This window comes from Mastacembelus armatus, chromosome 19, assembly GCF_900324485.2.
Source record: "Mastacembelus armatus chromosome 19, fMasArm1.2, whole genome shotgun sequence".
Lineage (NCBI taxonomy): Eukaryota > Metazoa > Chordata > Actinopteri > Synbranchiformes > Mastacembelidae > Mastacembelus > Mastacembelus armatus.
In genome coordinates, this window is record NC_046651.1 from 10,155,421 (window position 1) to 10,175,058 (window position 19,638).

The following is a 19,638-nucleotide window of genomic DNA, read 5'->3' on the forward strand; positions in this document are numbered from 1 at the left end:
CACATACATATCCTTGATGGTAATACAAACAGGCAGTTCTCTCACTCCACAGCAATCCATACAGACTTGAAAAACCATTTGCCTGAAGCACACACACACTCCTCACAGTTGGCATGAGATGAAATAACTCAGGGTCCATTGGTAAACACAAGAACACAAATACAAACACACGCAGACACACATGGGCGAACACAGTTGCTGGCCTCCCACCGACACATCATGATGATAACACGCTGAGCTGAACAGCCGGCCCAGGCCACTCTGACAATGTGGGCCTCACTCATCCTACAAAACCTGTTGCTAAGCGACTCTGTCTACAAAAACAGGGGGAGAAGAAGAGGAGAGGAGAGAAAGAAGGGGGAAGGAGAAAAAGAAAGGAGACAGGAGATACTTGTGATTGCTTCCCAATAGAAATCTACATTTTCATAAAAACAATAACTTGCCCTGAGCTATAAGCATCAAGTCTAGCACACGTTTCCTGCTGCCAAAAATATTATCTCTGGTGCTGCAGTCAATGAAAACAATTTGCTTTTTTTGTAAGGGTTGCACTGTTAAAAGTCTGAAAATAAAATATGACAGTAAAATTAGAATGATGGCTGGATGATGGTGTAATGGTGATGTTACGTGAAACTACACAAAATAACATGGCAGTGTTTGAGGTATTTTGGGAATTTTTTGTTTTTTTCCTCATCTCTTTCCCTATTTGAATGGCAATAATGAGAGCTCACACTTTGTGAAAACTTCTGTTCTCTTTCCTGTTGCAGGCTGAAATAAACTCTGCCGCTTCTACAATAAGTTTTAATGCAACACATGTACAGCAATTTGTATTAGTGACCTATTTTATTGCTAAAAGTAGCACATGCAACGGCTTGACTCTCCTCAGCTGTGGAGTTCAATGTGAAACCGCAACTGCTGATATATTTTCCCAACCTTGACAGGAAAACCTTCTGAACAGTTGAGCAGAGTCATGCATCATGCATTTCTAAAATTAACCTTGACTCCAGCTGCTGTATAAATTCACTACATCTCAGTTAAATGTGAATCTCTTTCCAGTAGCTCCATGAATGCTGTGTGATGGTGAATAGAGCTGTCAGTGAATGCAACTAGAGATGAGAACTATCCATGGTGCTAACACACACACACACACACACACACACTGTATAGTGTTATCACACTCCTTTTTACACACATAGATGAAGCTATCTTTGGTACAAGAGGCAGAAGATGTCATGTCTATGATTAAACCATCTTAAGGTTTAACAGACTAACAATTCAGAGTTTGAAATGAGTTTTTCTTTTAAATCTTTTCTAAATCCAACCTTAAACCTTTTCCTTACCGGTATATCATCACTAATGATTGATTAATGTTCTTACCAACTAATGAATTCTGTTCTTCCAGAATGAACTAAATAGCTCACGGTTACTCATTCATAAGCCAAACTTGATGCTTGGTGCTGAGCCATTCATTAAAAGTCTTATTCAGTATTCATGTGCTCTCACTGTGTTTAAATGTGGATGTGTGTTTTGGGGGTGAGGTGTTGTATCATCATGCTCCTATTCTTCTTTTCACTTCTGTTAATATCTCTCCCTTTACACTTCTTTTTGTCTTTCCTCCAAATAAATTCTTGCCCTTCATTTTTCCCTTCATTTTACTCCTGGTCTTGCATTATATTGTCCCTCTGTGCTACCCCTTTTTTGCACCTTCTTCACTAAGGGACTCCTGGACGTGCAAAAATATGTCTCCTCCATCTTAGTGCTGAGTGAAAAAGACTTGTCAGTAAGGTTGAGAGATGCAGAACTGACTGTATGGGACAAAAAGATATGGACGGACTAATCTCTGTCTGTCTTTGGTTTAGGAGTCACTGGACTGAACAGATTAAATCAAACTACTTTGAGCAGTTAAGTGGCAAGCAGGAGCCAAGGCCATCCATTGGAGACTTGCAGATGTATCCCTCCACATTACAGCGTGATGGACATTAACTTGTCCATTACAGACTGATTCGTCATCACTCATCATTTATTATAGACTGACTGATTTGTCAACATTGATAATGGCTGTCTCCCAGGAAAGGGAGCAGTTAACGCCTACCCTCTGCAAAAAAAAAAAAAAAAAAAAAAAAAAAGAACTGCTGACATGCTCTCTGGTGCTTCTCTTTTGGGAGGAAATTTGCATGTAATTTGTGTAAGCCATAAATTCGAATGTGCAATTAGGGGAAATTAAAGGAGATATTCCACATTAGAATCGTGTTGACAACAAAATGGAAAGCCCTGAAAGGACAGGAATGATGTTAGGGCAAAAAGTAAAGAAATTAAATATTTCTCAAGCCAACTTGTCAAATTATGAAAAAATTATTAGCAGTTCTATATTTATTGTCTAATTGTGTGGTTTCATTGTAAACTGTGACAACAGTGAAAGTTCAAATTGTAATTCAAATATTACAAATACATAGGTGCACACTTGCAAATGTACTTGCATGTATTTTTTGTACACATGCAGAAGTAGTTTGTTGCATGGCAGAGAGTATAATGTACAGTATATTTTGTGCTGTATATAAAAACTATTACTTCCCATGCTTTTCCTAACTCATTCCTCTTTAGGGCCGGACATGCTGTGTCGTGTGTGGTGTTTCGTTTATTATGTGTGGATTATGTCTTTGACTGCCCGCTGGCTGGCTTTGCCTTTTTTAATGTTCTTTTATTCTTTACTGTTCTTCTATTGTGGATTTCCCTATTCTGCTAATAATGTCTCTCTAGGATATCAAGGTTAATCAAGACCGAGATAGTGTGAGCTCTTGGCAAATCTAAATTTAGAGGCAAGGTCATAAATTTGTTGCAGCAGAAGGTGGCAACTGATGTTAATAAACACTTGACAATAGTGGAATGTTGCAGAGATGTGATTACTAAGGCTAATAATCTGGTTTCCATTCATTCTCTATGACTGGGGTGCAGTCAAGAGCAATCCAGTCACTGTCTTTCTCTGCACTTCACACATAAAAGTATTTTTGTACCTTGATAAACCTTTTTTTGCACATCTGATCCTGCTCCTATTCAATCAATCAGAAACAAAGAAAACAGAGCCCAGCTGTGCTGGTCCAACATCTCCAAATAGACTTATCACAACTCTGATACCCCCAGGACCCCTCTGCTTCCTCCTTGGTGAATGACAGAGCACAAAGGGAGCATGCATGAGAGAAAGATGGGCGATACAAAGAGAAAGAATAATGATAAAAGAGACCAAGCAAGAAAAACTGAAAGTCAGAGAGGACGGGAAGAGATGAAGGGGTGTAGGACGGAGGTGACTTGTACGAGACAGTGAGTGGGAGAAACAGAGACAAAGAGACTGTGGAGATGATAGGGATGCTGTATTTGTAAAGGCAGAGCATTTTGTGAGAGCACTTTTTTTAGCAGATGTCCACCCACGTTAACACATCTGCTGTGAGTGAATGACATAAGATTTGATGGAGCTTATTTCATTACTTCTAGAGTAGTGCTAGTGGTGAGAGGGTTTTTTTCATTAGCACTCTGAGTTTTACTTTCATCCTGGTGTTTAAATCTACATTGGTTCACAAGCATTTTAAACAGTTTTGGGATTCTCATTAAGCTCAGGAGTTTTGCAGCACACAGTAATTCTATCTGTATATTAGAGATGGTTAGCAAAATGAGAAAAACATGACTAAATTTTGCTCCAAACTTTGTTGTTTCCCAAAGTTCCCTAGTACAACAGAAACAGCAGTGATGTGATACAAAACAAGAGGTTGTTAGAACTTCACAAAGCCACACAAAATAAGTTTGCACATTGTGTGCAGCGTTTGTGCAACACAAAATTAACTGGGTTTTAACAGGTACATTTTGCTCAATGTAGAACCACAGTGATAACCTCCCCTCTCTTCACCTATCATCACTTTGTCCTTTAGCACGCATTTAAGGAAGCACGGCAGACAGTTGTGGCTGTGACAGCTCCCAGTATGTTTAAGTGTGTAAGTGTGAGACAGTATGAAGAATCCATAGAAGCAGCACCATGCCTCACAGCACACGTCCACTGCACCTCCACACTTATGTAATGCAAATTCTTACTCACACGTGTTCTTATATGTGCTTATATGCAAACACATATACAAACACCTGTACCCTTTGCAGACACACGAATACACGAGCAAAGTTACTTTTTTAAACAGCATCAACTTATTGATTTCAAATTCAGATTACCATATTGTGGTGTTGAGTGAAGGGATCAATCCTGTTTTTTTTTCTTAAATATATACCACATGTTCCATTCACAGCAAATATATTGAACGAGTAAAAATGATCACATTATGCAGGTGTAATAAACAAGAATGACACCATAGTTTTCTTGAGACACAGCGTGTAAACATGTTCATTTCGTGAAACACACAGGGACATGACGTGTGTTTACAGCCACAGAGACAAATGCATAGCGTGTCATGTACCTATACAGTCTGGCATACCTATGCACAGACACAGACACACACACACACACACACAAAGACATTCACTCAGGTTACCTGGCCTCTGCCACAGTGCAGCAATAACTGCCACTGCGCCGAGAGCTCCTGCCCACCCGCAGCTCCTCTCGAGACTTACGCCGATTAAAGTAGTCTGTGAGTTTCCCAAAACTCGCCATCTTTCCTTTCCTCTGTTCACCTTGACCTGCCTCTTTCCTTTTGCTTTTCTTCTCTCTTTGGTTTGTAAAAAAGATAGTTCTGTCTCTGTCCTGAAAAGCTCCTTGGCACACGACCTCCTGCCTTGATGTCTGCTGTCCTCTGCTTCTACCTGGATTCAGTACCACAGCTCAGCATCAGCCGCAGGTCCGAGTCTCCCTGTGCTCCCTCATCCTCTTTAATGTGCAGAAGAAACGAGCCAAACCCCGTTCTGCTTTTCTCTGCCTCCCCCCACCCCTAAATCGTCCGCTATAATGCGCAGAGCGCATACGCTGACTCTCTCAAAATAGTAACATTTGTAACTGCCTACCAATCGACACAGCAGGAGCAGTGCCCCCCCACTGGAGAGCAAACAAGAAGAGGGAGAGAGAAAATAAGACAGAGGGAGGTGGTGTTAGCTCAGCGTCTGTCTTCTTGTGTGCTAGTGTGGGAGTATATGAGCTTCTATGATGCTTGTACCTAAGCCCACCCCCCTCTTCTCCCGCTGTCTCTATTTTTTTAGTGCATATTGTCCGTGTTGCTCTCTCTCTCTCTGTCTGTCTCTGCATGAATTCTTTCACAAGACCATTCGACTCTGGGTGACCACACACGCAATTTCCGATCAGGGCTGGACAGCAGGTGCCAGTGTGTGTGTGTGTGTGTGTGTGTGTGTATGTGTTATGCTTCCCACCTCTCTCTCCCTGTCACACACACAGACAGATTCAATCTGAAGTGCACCTGCTCCATGGCCATAATTTACCACTTTGTTTGTTTATACGTGTATGTGCGTGTTTGTGTGCAAGGATAGCTCTCTCTTTAACTGTTTGAATTCATTAATAATGAAAAACAAGCAGAGAGGTTGAGCAGAACTACTGGACGGTGGCCACTCAAAATAAAAAGGATGATGGGGGCATGGAAGGAGAAAGGGCAGCAGGGAAGTATAGAAGGAAAGAGGAAAAAGATATAAAGGGAAGTCTCCACCAAACATGCAGGCATTCCTCTGTCTGGTCGCTGTCTCATTCTTACTCTGTGTGTGTGTCTTTAATCCATTTCAAAATATGACCGTGTTCTCTACTTCTCTCGCTTTCTGCTTTCACTGTCAGAATCTTTTAGTTGTATCCTCCTCCATCCCCTCAAGCTGTCTGCTCCTCATTCCTTTTATCCATCTCCCTTCACTATCCTCCCATTCCTATATTTCCCATCCTATTTTCCTCTTTCCTACCTTTCTTTCTTTTTTTAAATGCCATAGGCAAACTTTTATGTTATTTGATAAGCACATTATACTGATTTGGGAAAAAAAATATTTGCATAAAATGTAAATATAGTACACAATGTAAATGCCCTCACTGTTGCAGCAGGCTTTCTGTTAGCGATCAGTGCAATGATAAGTAGAGCCAGGTCAGATCAGCAACCATTGTAGGGTCAATCACTCTGAATATGTAAAATGAGCGAGTCATTGATCATATAGGATTCAGAGCTTCCTGCTGAAACTGTACTATTTATGATATTTTTATTATCAATGAATCTGCTGATTATATTATTTGTAAATTGTTTGGTATATAAAACATCAGAAAAGAGTGAAAATGTGTATTTTCTTCAAATGTCTTGCCTTATGGGACCAACTGTCCAAAACCCAAAGATATTCAATTTACTATAAGGTAAAACAAGTAAATATTTCCCATCTGAGAAGATGAACCATTAAATCTTCAGTGTTAGGGCTTTCAAAAAGATTTAAACAACCAATTATCAACTTACTAATTGTTTCTCGTGATTTGAATAGTCAACTAACTGCAATAACTGAGAACAGTTGTGATAAGATTGCAAAGGCAAGACAGAAAGATGCATGGAAAGCACAAATGTAAAGATTGCTTGGAGTGCAAAAAAATGGGTATAAAGAGCGAAAATGAAAGTAAAACAAGTCAGACATAGCTCCTGCTGCACTTTCAGAAGCAGATGGGAGGTTAATGTTACCCTTTGGAAAAATATATCCCTCCAGACAGACAAAATTTGGACAATGTACGAGGCAGATAAAGAGCAGACGGTTTTAAAAGAAAGTGCCTAAAAAAGCACTTCATTCAAGAAATAAAGGAAAGCATCTGGAGAAGACACACATGAACCAAGCACTGATGAGAATTGATAAATAGCACAGTGATCCCATTGTTAGTAGCTGTTGAGCTATGATGCAGCCCACTCCAATAATGTCGCTACTATTGATCAAGACATACAGCAACTACACTGCCAACACAAAGCATATTCTAGTTTGAAGCAATGCGTGTAAAGGATAAATTGAGATTTTGACAATTTATAGACACAGTCCACGTGCCAGTGTGTGTTTCTGTATGTGTCTGTCTGTGTGCGTGTTCTACTTCTGTTTTCCATGTGTGCTGTGATCCCACACTGCGGCTAATGTTGTGTGTGGGCTGTATGAGCTTTGCAGGTTCCTGTGCTAAAGACTTCAGCTTATTGATCTACCTCTCTCATTTCTCTTGTTCTCGATCAAAATTCTCTTCATTCTCTCCCTCTCTATCATGACTTGTCCTACCCCTCCCCCAGTGTCCCACTGATCTATGAAGCAGAACGATATGATTATATTGCAAAGACATTGTAGTACTTTGAGTCTAAGTCCCTTAGTGAGCACAGGGGGAGAGAGAATGTAGAAAAACCAGAAACAGACAAATGAAATGAAACATTGGGTGTAATGTTAATAATTCTTAAAGTCTGCATTCCTCACCCATGCTGACACTAGATTACTCATCTCTACTAGATTACTAGATTACTTTTCAGTAACTCTGCAGTGTTACAGTAGTAGGTGCATACACATTTGTAATCATGTCTCGTGCTGCTATGCTTCTATGTTACCATAACAAATTCATGCTGATTTATCATGGATGAAGATGAATTAGAAAATAATTATGAAACTATCTACAGAAGAGCACCCTATTTTTCATGCCTTTAAAATCACATCTGTTTTGTCTCATTTATAAGATAACTCGATATTCATGTTTTGATTATAGGATAAGGACTTCTTTTTTGTTTTGTTTGTAACTCTGTTTTTATCAATAACTACAATAAGGGTAGTGATCCTTTCTACAGCACTGATAAGAAGACATATACATACCACTAGATTTTTAGCTAACATGTCAAAAATATTTAGTAGGTAAAAATATTCATGCTGCATGTTGTTGTGTAAAAACTATTACAAACCATTTCTGGAAAATACTAATACTTTGGCTGAAAAATGAGGTTGTCTGAGAAAGAGAGAAAACGTTAGACTCATGGAGACAAAGAGAGGACGTTCAGAGGACTGAGGGAGACAGTGATGGAGGGAATCTTCACAATAAAAGAAAAACTGATATGGCAGCAATGCAAGCAATGCAGCAACCACTAAGCCTCAGAGGGAAATTACCACCACACTAAGGAAGAGCCAAGCTCAAAGTATTGACAGCATGAGCTTCCTCTTGCTTTTACCCTGCATTTGGCTCTGAAGTGGTTTTGGCTAATGAATAAATCATATATCACTGGGCTGTTTTTACTCAAACACCAAAACAACTTCACTTTAGCGACATCCATTTGGAAACACAATGCTTGGCCTGAGAAAGCTGCTTCCATTGAATTAAAAACAGATGAGCAATGACTGTGGCCACTGGACAGTCATTGTAACTGCTAAATAATAACAATCAGTTTTGAGTTAAAGGCTGACTTATACATGGATGTCAAAACACACAGCTCCTTTTATTTAGGTTTATTTTCTGCAGGTCACCTGGTAAACTAATGCACATTTAATTTTTTACACATTCACAAACAAGAGCAGCTGGTGCAGTCACCAGAATATGATGCATTTACTAGCATTAGCACAAATGTCAAGAACTGAACTTATTATTTTTAGACAACCCAAACATTATCTGAAACATGCTCTAAGTGTGTTTTAAATTAATTAACATATTTCTTATGAACACAAAAGAGAGCATCACCATCTGTGTCATTCAGGTTTTGTGGGTATATATGTTTATGATATTAGACAAGAAGAAGACGACAATAGACAGAGTCCAGAAACAGAAAAAGTCCAAACATAAGAAAACATGAAACTTATTAAGAACACATGGAGCACTGACAAACTGACTTAGAAACAACAAAGACAGTCAGGAATGGATAATAAGGGAATGTGAGGCAGGTGTGCAGGGCGGAATGAGAAGGAACATCAGGAGACACCTGGAGATACGATGGGGAAATGACAATTTCTAAAAAAAGAAACAACACAAACCAAATTATTTATATATTTTATCAAATCCGTATGCCTTTTAAGTACTGATATTAGTATCATAATCAACCCTGTATCCATCAAGCTTTCATGTGCCTATGGGGCATCCAAACAAATACTGACTTATGACACACTGGTAAAGGGACAATAAATATTCACCAGACATCTTGGTACATCTTTCCTTTTTACAGCTGATTTGATGTGAGAGAGCCAGCCAGCCAAGGAGGAAGTGAGAGACAGTTTAAGAAAGCTTCTTCCCCTAATTACTGCGGCAGTGCTCAGCAGCCTTCCCTACTGGGATTAGTCAGACGGGACAATTTACAAGACAAGACACACATTGAAAGTTATTCACAGGAAAATGAACGCCATTATTTTGAAACATATCGGAAAAAAGCTCTGATATCCTGGTGGAATGATAAGCGCCTCTGTAGAAACACGCACACACACACACACACACACACACACACACACACACACACACACACACACACACACACGCACACACACACCACATGCTGAGGATGAACACTCACAGTCTTTATGAGTAATCAGTAAAGGGCCTGGCAAAGCAGCCCCAGGATAATCTCCCTCTCACTCCGTCTGCATGCGGATGTGTGAGTGTGTTCTGGCTGTGACGTTCCTGTCTCTGCTTCCGCCTGTAACTAAGTCATCACCACTTTTAACTTTCCTTTTTCGTTCATTCTTATCCAAAATCATTTCTTCCTTTTTCTCTCAGTTTCGTTTAGTCTGCTGTTTATCTCTCTAACATTGTCTTTGCCATGCCTTTTTGACTAATTCTTGCATTACTGCTAATGTTTGAGTGGCAGGTATTAGATGCCGTGTATCTGCTCTGTCAGTAAAATCGCCTGTTACACACCTTAAAAGGTTCCCAAACATTTTTTTTTGTATTGCCCCCTTTTAGATGAAATTGGATTAACCTGTTACAAGAGTTGGGTTTTGTTACTGAAAATGATCATCTAGACACTGTACGGTGGTGAATTTCTCTATTATAACCAAGCACTATAAATGGCCTGTACAAGACCTCTAGCAGGAGGTGAACTCTTCTATACTGAATTATATATGGGATATTAGCATAGTATCCTTCTATGATTTAGTGGTGCATAGTCAAAAACATATCCCACATTTTTGGCAATACGTTGTCCATCCTACGCACATGCAATAGCTTTTTATAGCAGCATCATTCAATTCAAATTTACAAGGAATTTTTAATAATTCTAGGCATGTATCTATGCATGTTTGTGTGCCTGTCTGGGACATTCGGAATCCAGCTCAAGGGGTGAACAGAGAGGAACAAACAACAGCTGGGTACCGCATGATTCATATCCCCTACTGACATATTTGCAAAGGGGAAATTTCAGGGATACAAAATCTGTCAGTGTATGTTTGCATACATTCATATACAGGGTGAATCACCCTTTAAGACAGCTAATGCGGCATTATTGTGACAATAACTTTATTATACATAGACCATGTTAAGAATCGTGTTTGCCTTTAAGCCAACACAGTCAGAATGCTTCTGTTGAGTCTAATTCAAAAGTTTAAATGGTAAAAGTAATTTGGTTAGACTTGCACACAAATTGCAAGAATTGCAACAGCTCAGAATGATAAAAAGTTAAATTCAGTATAATCTTAAATTATTGGCATCACCCTCCTCTTTCTTCAGTTTGTAAGTATGAGCTTCGCCATAATGTTTTGAATATTGTTACAGATGATTCTCAGCTAGCATCCCCCAGCTTTGAGGAAATGCCCTCAGGGAGGAGGTGGAGACGGTGGTGAGTGTTCAGAAGAAGTACATTCCCTAAGGCTATTCGAATCCTGTGCAGCAAACCTTGGGAATTTTAAACTATATATGTTTTCAGCTTGTCTTCTCTAGATTTATGTGTGGTATTTTGTGTATTTTCAATAGTCTTGTTTTTTTGTGGTTTTATTAGTATGCTATGCTGCATTTTGTCCTGACCCTTCTTTTGAGCTCCACAAAGCAGGTTTCTGAATGGTTTTGCTGTAATGACAACAAAGTCAAGCTCAATATTGGCTTAAAAACTGTATTTCAAACAGAGCATCTCAATTTCTAAACTACTAAATGAGCACTGTTCTAACCCACAGACACACAGATAAGCAGGTACACATACTATGTACATACACCACTGTGTCAAATCCCTTTAAATGAGTTACCTTCCAAGAGAAAATTATAAACGTCTTGGAAGCAAGTGCCTCTTTCTGTCTCTTCCTCCATAATTTTCTCTCCTTTTCCAACCAGTCCATCCAACTCTTCCTCCCTTGCTCGATAAAATCGCCTACACTCCCCGTGTGCATAATGCCAGTCAGATATATCTCAACTTACAGAGCTTCTTGAACAGAGGACTTGTCTTAATAAAAGACAAGGCAATGTAAGTATTGGCTGCTGACTTTGAGCTTCTCTTTAACACCCTTTACCTCCCAAAGCCCTTGACCCCTAAAACTCCAGGATGAGAGTTTTCATTTTCTTGATGTTAAAACAATATTCATCCCAAATAAAAACCTGGTCAAAGTAATGAAAAGGTAAGGGGGACTGTGATGTTGGAACTCAGCTGCGGAAGACTGGCCTATTAGCCCTACAATTAAAAATTAAGTTCTCAGTTCTTGGTCCTCAGGTTTTCCAGCTACAACCCCAAGCAGTCCTAGCTACCACATTATTTATAACTGTCTATAACAAACAATCCAAATCAATATTGTAATTTATCCTGATATATGATTTTTATAAAAGTTGTTATGGACACTTCTGAGACTGAAACAGTATCACTAGAGGGCAACTTACTTGCCTCTTTTTGTCTCTCTTTCTTTCACAGTGGCTGACACACACAGTCACTAATATGTTCACTGCTGTCTCCTCTAACACAAACAACACTTCAGCAGATAATTTTACGTCCATCTTGTGATTTTCTCATACACACGCATCTTGTTTTGATGGAAGCCAACCACTGCTTCTGTTTTTGCTTGTGTCTGATGTCCAGCTGACCGCTCTCCATGATTCATTATGGTTCACTCAGATTTAAACTGTGCTGTGTCATTCCTCATTTTCATCCTTGTTTGGAGCGTGAGTAAGCTGCAGCTGCTCGATGCGTTTGTGTGTGCAAATATATGTGGAGGTGGCATGGTTGACGTCAGATGAGTGCTCCTTCTGTGGCGGCCGTGTCAGCACAACACAATCAGAACCTATTTTAAATGAGGCATGTTTTGCTGCCTACAACAAAATACATAATAGGAAAAAAGAGATAACAGAAAAACATAATAACAAAAGGATAACAGATTTGTGAGTCTGCCAGTGTGCACACATGAGTATTTGGCGAAGGGTTTAACAGTCTATCTGCAGACACAGACATGACACCTTCCAGCTACGCTGTTCGCAGAGCCTCGGAGAATCAGACGCTGTCATTCAAACAGCCACACGCGTGCTGGCGCGAGCACACAAACACAAGGCCGCTTCCTGTGAGGCAGCGCTAATCTGTCTTCTCAACCCAGATGCATGCAGCAAACTTCCACTCAGCCTGAACGCCTAGTGATGAGCGCAACACAAACAAGCAACTCAATGATTCAGTTGTAGCATAGAGCAAACAAATAAACAGTTTTTGCCAGCTAGAGCAAAACCAAACCAGCTGGCCTGACGTCACTCCCATTAGACCAAACAAATCCTGAACCTGTAGCCTAACAGGAAACCATCAAGTGTTCCCTCTGACAGCATCTACTTTGTCAATGACAAAGCATGTCTGCACATGTCTATTTTGCAGGACCAGAGGAGAGGTGTGTAGTGCTGTGAACGTCTATGTTTACATTATGTTATTAAGTTGCAGACTGTAATTTACAAAGGAAGCATCGAGTGCCTGAGCATCTACGAATCATCAGCGTTAGGGCTCATAGTAATGCCATCAATTTACGTATGCACTCCTGCATTTTCCAGTCTGGCAGCTCAGCCACAACTGACCTTAGGACTCTTCTAGTTACCTACTCATTGCTACAGCCTAGTGTTTACTCAGCTCATCAGAGTGAAAATTAAGACATAAACATCTTTACACAACCCTTTAAATTGTACATATACACTAGTGTTTTTTTTTTGTTTTTTTTTTTTTGCACTACATGAGTCAAAGCCACGCAAAAACACAAAGCATATATGAGCCCGCATGATATTTGGGACTAGCTTTATGGGACATCTATTCTAATACACAACCACTACAACCCAGCAGCCTAATGTACAATCCTTTCCTCTACCTACCTTTAGGTAATCTTCATCAAAACATTAAATGACCCCTCGTGCTGTAAATAAAAGTATTTGGATTCGTCTTAGGTTTTCATTTGCCATGTTTGTCAAAGTCAGATTTCAGGTGACGGCTTTCTAACTACAGCTCTGCCTTTGGTTTCCTTCAAATGCTGTCTCCTTACTGTGTTGATTTTCCTTTTAAATGGCATAGACCTCAATTTCCCTTTATAGACTTTGTGAACAAATCTAACATCACAACCCCAGATCAGATTGCAGCAAGCTTAACCTTATCGCAAGTAACTCCATCCCTACAAAAGGAAGTAGTAAATTTGCTCTGACCAGTTGTTCCCAATGAGGCAAACAGGGAAATCAATGAGCTATTAAAAGAGCCAAAGCCCTCTCCTCTATGACCATTTCCTTTTCCTTGCAGCCCAAGCAGAACACATCAGAAGCTTGGGTTAAATTGTCAAAATGTGCTCAAAGTTGGTTTCTAGACAGTAAATAATTTCCACTGTGCCTGACTGCCACTTTAGAAGAGTGACCTCAGCCATGCTCAAACAACAGCTGCATGTGTCATGGGAAATCCAGCACTGCTTAGGTTCCTGACAACATTTAATGACATTTTTATTGTCCCCAAAGGAATCTAATTCATCTACTACAGGCTATTGGTTTACATACATTACAGTCTAATGACAAAACACGACACCACAATGCTGCTTACTGTAACATGCATTAAAACTGGAAGGTCGACCCCACATACAGTATGTCTGAAAGCAAATCATTGCACATCTGAAACAATAGAAAGCTAAAAATGACTTTATGGGAATCATGTTTTGGAAATGTGATCACACAACACGTTTATTTTGTCATATCTGACATAACACTGGGCTGGCATGTTTTTTTTTTTACTTTTGACATTTTGTAGACTGAACAATTAATCAATTCTTTAAAAAAAACTCTAGATTTCTGGTTGTAAATGTCATCTAATGTTGTCGTTGATTTGTACAAACATTTCCAGCAGTAGTCAGTGTGAATAATGAGAGTGATTAAAATATCCTGTCATGCTCATATGTCATTCGGTATCTCAGTGACAGGGACCTTTGCATGCTAATGATGTTTTTGTTGTGGTTTTAATCTCAAATGCAGATGCCTTGGAAGGATACAAGGAAGGGAGAATCCCAATAGGAATGCACCATATTTAAGTGGGATTTAATGTCTATTGCTAATGATGGCATCTTGTATGTAAGCAGCTATAAAATATTTGTACATGTGAAACAGACGTAGGGGTAAGAGGACTGTGGGTTTCTACAGTCCCACTGCTACAAAGTTGTCACAACACCTGGGTTTGACTGTCAATCCATGACGGGTTGTGTCATGGGATTTTAGTACAATCGCCACAACAGCCACACTTCCTTCAGAAACATCTGCCTGATTTCATGCATGCAAGTCCCAGTTTTTTTCTTGTGTTTGTTAGAACTACTATGGAACAAATATCCACATTAGCAAACATGCCTCTGAGGAGCACACATCTATCAGAGGAAATGTTAATGTGGAATGATGTTATGAGGCATTAAAATGAAACTGTTTTTACCGCCCCCGCTCTCAAATGTTTCAACTATGGAATATTGTTGAAGTCAATTTATTGCTACAACCGCATGAACTAGCAACATCAATCAATCCATCCTTGAAAATATCAGTTTGCAGTATCAAAATATGATTCCTAATATTATTCAGTCTGTGAACACAGCTCTTGAGGTTAGAAATTAATGGTTATGTCGCCCTCTACTGGCTCAATATCCACCACTGAATCCAAATTACCACAAATATCAGAACTGCCCTTCTTCATTACATTTTGCCTTATCTTATCAAGGCAGAGTCAACAGAGCAGTAATTGGAATGCACCAAGTGTCAAACAATTACTGGTTCCGCTTTTTGGTCTTTATCTGAAAAGACAAACGCTATTACAATTGTGTTGATTATTATAAACAGCAGTGTGTGTGTGTGTGTTTGTGTGTGTGTGTGTGTGTGTGTGTGTGTGTGTGTGTGTGTGCGTGCGTGTGTGTGTGTGTGTGCATATGGGAATGCATGCACTTTGCACTACTCACACTGGTTTTTGTCTTTGTGTGTATTTGTAATCAGTCATAAAGAAAGAGAGAAAGGACAAAAGTGATATCTCAAGGTGTGCACTGGCAAACACACACACACACACACACATCACTGCATTAACTTCACGCACCCGTAAGCACACACACTCACACACGCAATGAACATCATGGCAAAACATGCAACATGTGTGTAAGTACACCAGTGTATGTATATACGCACTGGCATGGGGGGGGATTATAGCCCCTTTCTCTGTTGCAATGACTCACCACTGAGTCACTGGCCTGAAAAGAGAGCAGAGTTGCGCAAGTCAGGAACCCCACTGACACTCCACTGTCTGCCACGGTGCAGCAGCAGGTCGGTGGCATAACCTCATCATTACGTCAAACCTAGTCAAGTGTGCACAAGAGCCAGGGGTGTCAGATAATGTGGAGCGTGATTTAACAATCACTGCTATCTCAGTGTGAGGCACGATATACTGTAAATGAATGGGTTCACCTAACAGGTTGGGCTGTAGCGAGTAGGAGGGAAAGCATGTAGGTACGCATCCCCTCCTGGGCACAGTCACAGGCTTGAATTATACATGCTGCATCTACTTGTGCCGGTGCGAGGTTGATAGAATGAAATGACAAGTGGTGTGTGATTCACACATGCATACCTGAACACACAGTCACACACACATAGGCACACAGAGAAACCCATGCACACACCCAGAAACACAATGCCAATTCAATTTGTCCCGTGCACAGAATGTGTTGAGAAGATGGGCAGAGCAGATGCAATAGAGCCAAGAAGATCCAACACCCATGGCCCTTATCACACTCTGTCCAGCCACAGCAGCACTGACACAAAGGGAGAGAGATATATTTGCAAAGAAAGCCACTATGTGATGAATGAAGCGATGCAGGTTTTGAGGACAATAACGACACATAACAAAAGCTGAGACAAATACATGAATAGATAGACAAATAACAGGTCAGAATGAGGTCAGAATGTATCTATGCAGTGTAGCAGTGTTTAGCGGAAAACTTCATTCACACAGGAGGTCTGGAGGTATGTAGGGGTAGATAAAACAGCTCCCCATCCCCAAACAGCATGAGGTTGCCTTCATACAGACAGCATGGAGGAATATACTGGGTATGTATATATAATGGGTGTCATTCCTCTGTGGCATCATTACCTTTTCTCAGACGTGTTGCTTAAACACAGGGGTTATTTGTGTGCTACAGAGTTCAGGCAATTGCTACCAAAATGTATTCAAGATTATATGTGGCTTTCATTATATTCCCTGCCCTCCCTTCTTCACTGTGCCTGTAAGACTGTGTATCTAATCCTGATTTCCCAGAAACTCCATTCATCAAATCAAACTGCAACCTTTTGCAAACTGGATGATGATAAATCTTGATTTGCTAAAAATAGAAAATAACAGGCTTTCAGAATGCCCAGACATGTTGGGCTATAAACCTTCAAGCACCTCATCAACCTGTCCAACTAAAAAACAGTGAGAGACAAGGAGGAGAAACACAGGGCATATGTTTTGATGTTCAGGAGCTGCCAAAAGAGTTGTCCATAAAGAGCAGTGAGACTAGGCTTGTTTTGAATATCTGTCAGGATAATGTATTTCAAACAGACAAACACTCACTAGGATCTTCTTTTAAATACGCTCACCTCAGCTTATGAAAACACTTCATTCCAAACCTTGAAGCCACTAATGTTAAATCAAAGTGTTTTAAAGGTTCTGCCTTCACAATGGCTTTTCAAAGACGAATAGCTTTGGATCAAGATATATACAGTATGGGAGAGGTACCAACAGTTTTTCTACAAGTCATATATTATAATAACCAAGAGACTCACTGAGCTGAAATAATATGCAATCTGCTAGTATATCTTAATAAAGGGCCTCTCTAGTCCCAGTGCCATGCACACTGCTGAATTGTGGGCAACAGCAGCACCAGGAAGTCCCAAAATAGAGACAGGAAGTTCATTTAATAAACACAATAAAAGATGTTAACATACTGTGTACAAAAAACTACCAAATATAACAAATAAATCTTACTCTAAGAGTTGCTCCATTCCATGGGTTGGTATTCCTCCTTTTACAGCGTGACTCCTGGGAAACATACACACATATTAGCTTGGCAGTGGTTAGTGTACACCTAAAACTAGAGACAGAAATTAAATGAATAATCACTGTTACTGTGTCTGTCACTCCTCTTTCATCTCTCTTTCAAACGAGAGGTTTCATTAATGGTTCTGCCAACATACAGGTCATACAATCACTCGAATAATGCAGTGTAAGTCTTGTCTTTTTTTCTGTTCTCTATGTCTCTCACCCTCTCTCTGTCTCTTTAAATGCCTTTATTGGCCTCTCACATCTTTAGGTGTTGAGTTTCAAAGTTGTCTTCGTAGTGTGTGATTTATGGTGGATACAGAACTAGCCTCCGTCTACTCTCCTGTCTCAGACTCAGACTTTCCAGTATGTATTCACTGCTACCATCCAGTATCCCATTCCTCTGGTAAATAAACATACAGATATCGATAATCAAGATCTCTCCATCTTTAAAAAACAATCCTGATGAAAGAGATCTATTCAGGAATTATTGCTTTATGCCTGACTTTTATATTCAGTACACACTTGAACAGCTGTTGCATAGCACAGTATAAATGTATTTTATCTGCTTTACACACACACTAAACACATACGCTAAATTTAATTGATACAATTTGCATGAAAGATGCCTTCCATTCACGAACACATTCAACAGATTAGAAAGATTTTCTTAATCATCACCCACATGGTTTCTGTACACCAATAACGTTGACCTATTTCCCACTCTAGGAAACACACCATGAATCTAATTAATATTATTCATGTTAATGTGTCGTAATTATGCAGAACTGCGGCACCTGGATAAACCGCGTATGGGCGGTGACACCTCTCTCGCCCCAAGCCTGCATGTTAATTAAGCAGAACATCTGGCGAGCAGGTAAACACACTGTTGAGTCTAACTGACAGTACACTCCCTTGGTCCAAAGTTTCTGAACGCTTTGGAAGGTGAATTCCAGATAAATTTAGGATGTGCATATTTCCTGTGCCAAGCTCTGCTCCAGAGACAGTTGATAAGCAGCCAATCCCAGCGCTCACTGATTTGATAGAAAAATCCTGGCAACGCAAAGACAGCGGATGTTGACAGTGAACGCTGTAAGATCAACAAATGCAAACTAACTTACTTTACCTTTTACCATGCTCCTGCATACCCTGACGTGTTCTGTGCTGTACAAGAACACATTGATTTTACAGACAAGAGTACTTTGTTATCATCAGAATCAGAACATGACTTCTTCTGACCTACTAATCAATCACATGAAAATGAGTCTGATATCTTTTTTTCTGATATTTTTACTTTTCTACTTAAACCTTCCAAAATGTGATGACTGTTTACCTTTCCCCATTTTATATCATGGATTAAAAATATTTAAACACATTAAATATGAAATATTTTATTAATTTGTTGTATAAGTCATCAATAGAGCAATCATTTTGGCTAAATTGACTTGGAATTTGAAGATAGGGAGTTTAGTGTTGAAAACATGTCATTTAGTAACTAGCCAAACACAGAATGGAAAGGACTTTTAACCCACCAAAATATAGACAAGAATAAGCAGAGAGATCCACTGAACAATTTGCTGAATGCCCTTGGACTAGGCTTAATCCTTGTCTAGGAAACCAGCTGATCCCGTTTTTGTAACTATGTACTAGAACGGAAAAGTTTGGGCAACAGACTGACAATGAGACAAAGGGACTTATACGAGCTGCTCACAGCTAAAAAGGCCAACAATGCATCAAACAACAGGGACAAAAGATAAACACACAACAGAGGAAAGAGTTGTTAACTCACTAGTGTCTCAGCTTTATGATATGCTACAGTTCTGTCCACATCTCCCTTCACTTAGAAATATGAAAAGCAGACAGTCTGTACCCACCTTCTTTCCCTCACCAGAATCATCCACATTCACGTCTTTGCTTCCACCTAGTCATGCATACTAATCTGTGAAGTAACTTGGAGCAGTGGCCAGCCGCTGCCTGCCTGCCCCATCAAACATGCATAAGAAACAGATGTATCTTTGATGTAGGCTTGTTCATGTTGCCCCATGTGCATGAGTGTTTGAATGACTCTGTGTGTGTATGTTTGTATGTCTTTGTCAGTGTGTTCCCAGGCCCTGTGGGTGCAAGTCAGACTGGGTAGATGCAGCTGCATGTCCCAACACACAGGGAGAGAGGGAGGGTCTGGACCTGCCGGAACAAATAATCAATGCAGCAATATGTTTCCATACATTATCTTCTAATGCATAATTCATTAGAGTGG

The 19,638-nt window shown here is 39.9% G+C and overlaps 1 protein-coding gene across 1 annotated transcript in view; it reads right to left on the reverse strand.

Moving 5' to 3' along the window:
* Window positions 1-17,415, reverse strand: part of ankfn1b (ankyrin repeat and fibronectin type III domain containing 1b) — a 106,537-nt gene extending 89,122 nt beyond the window's left edge. The window contains exon 1 of the mRNA XM_026316293.1: window positions 17,328-17,415. Coding sequence (XP_026172078.1) covers window positions 17,328-17,392 — 65 coding nt within the window. The 5' untranslated portion in view covers window positions 17,393-17,415. The remainder of the gene's footprint in view (window positions 1-17,327) is intronic.
* Window positions 17,416-19,638: the final 2,223 nt, after the last annotated feature.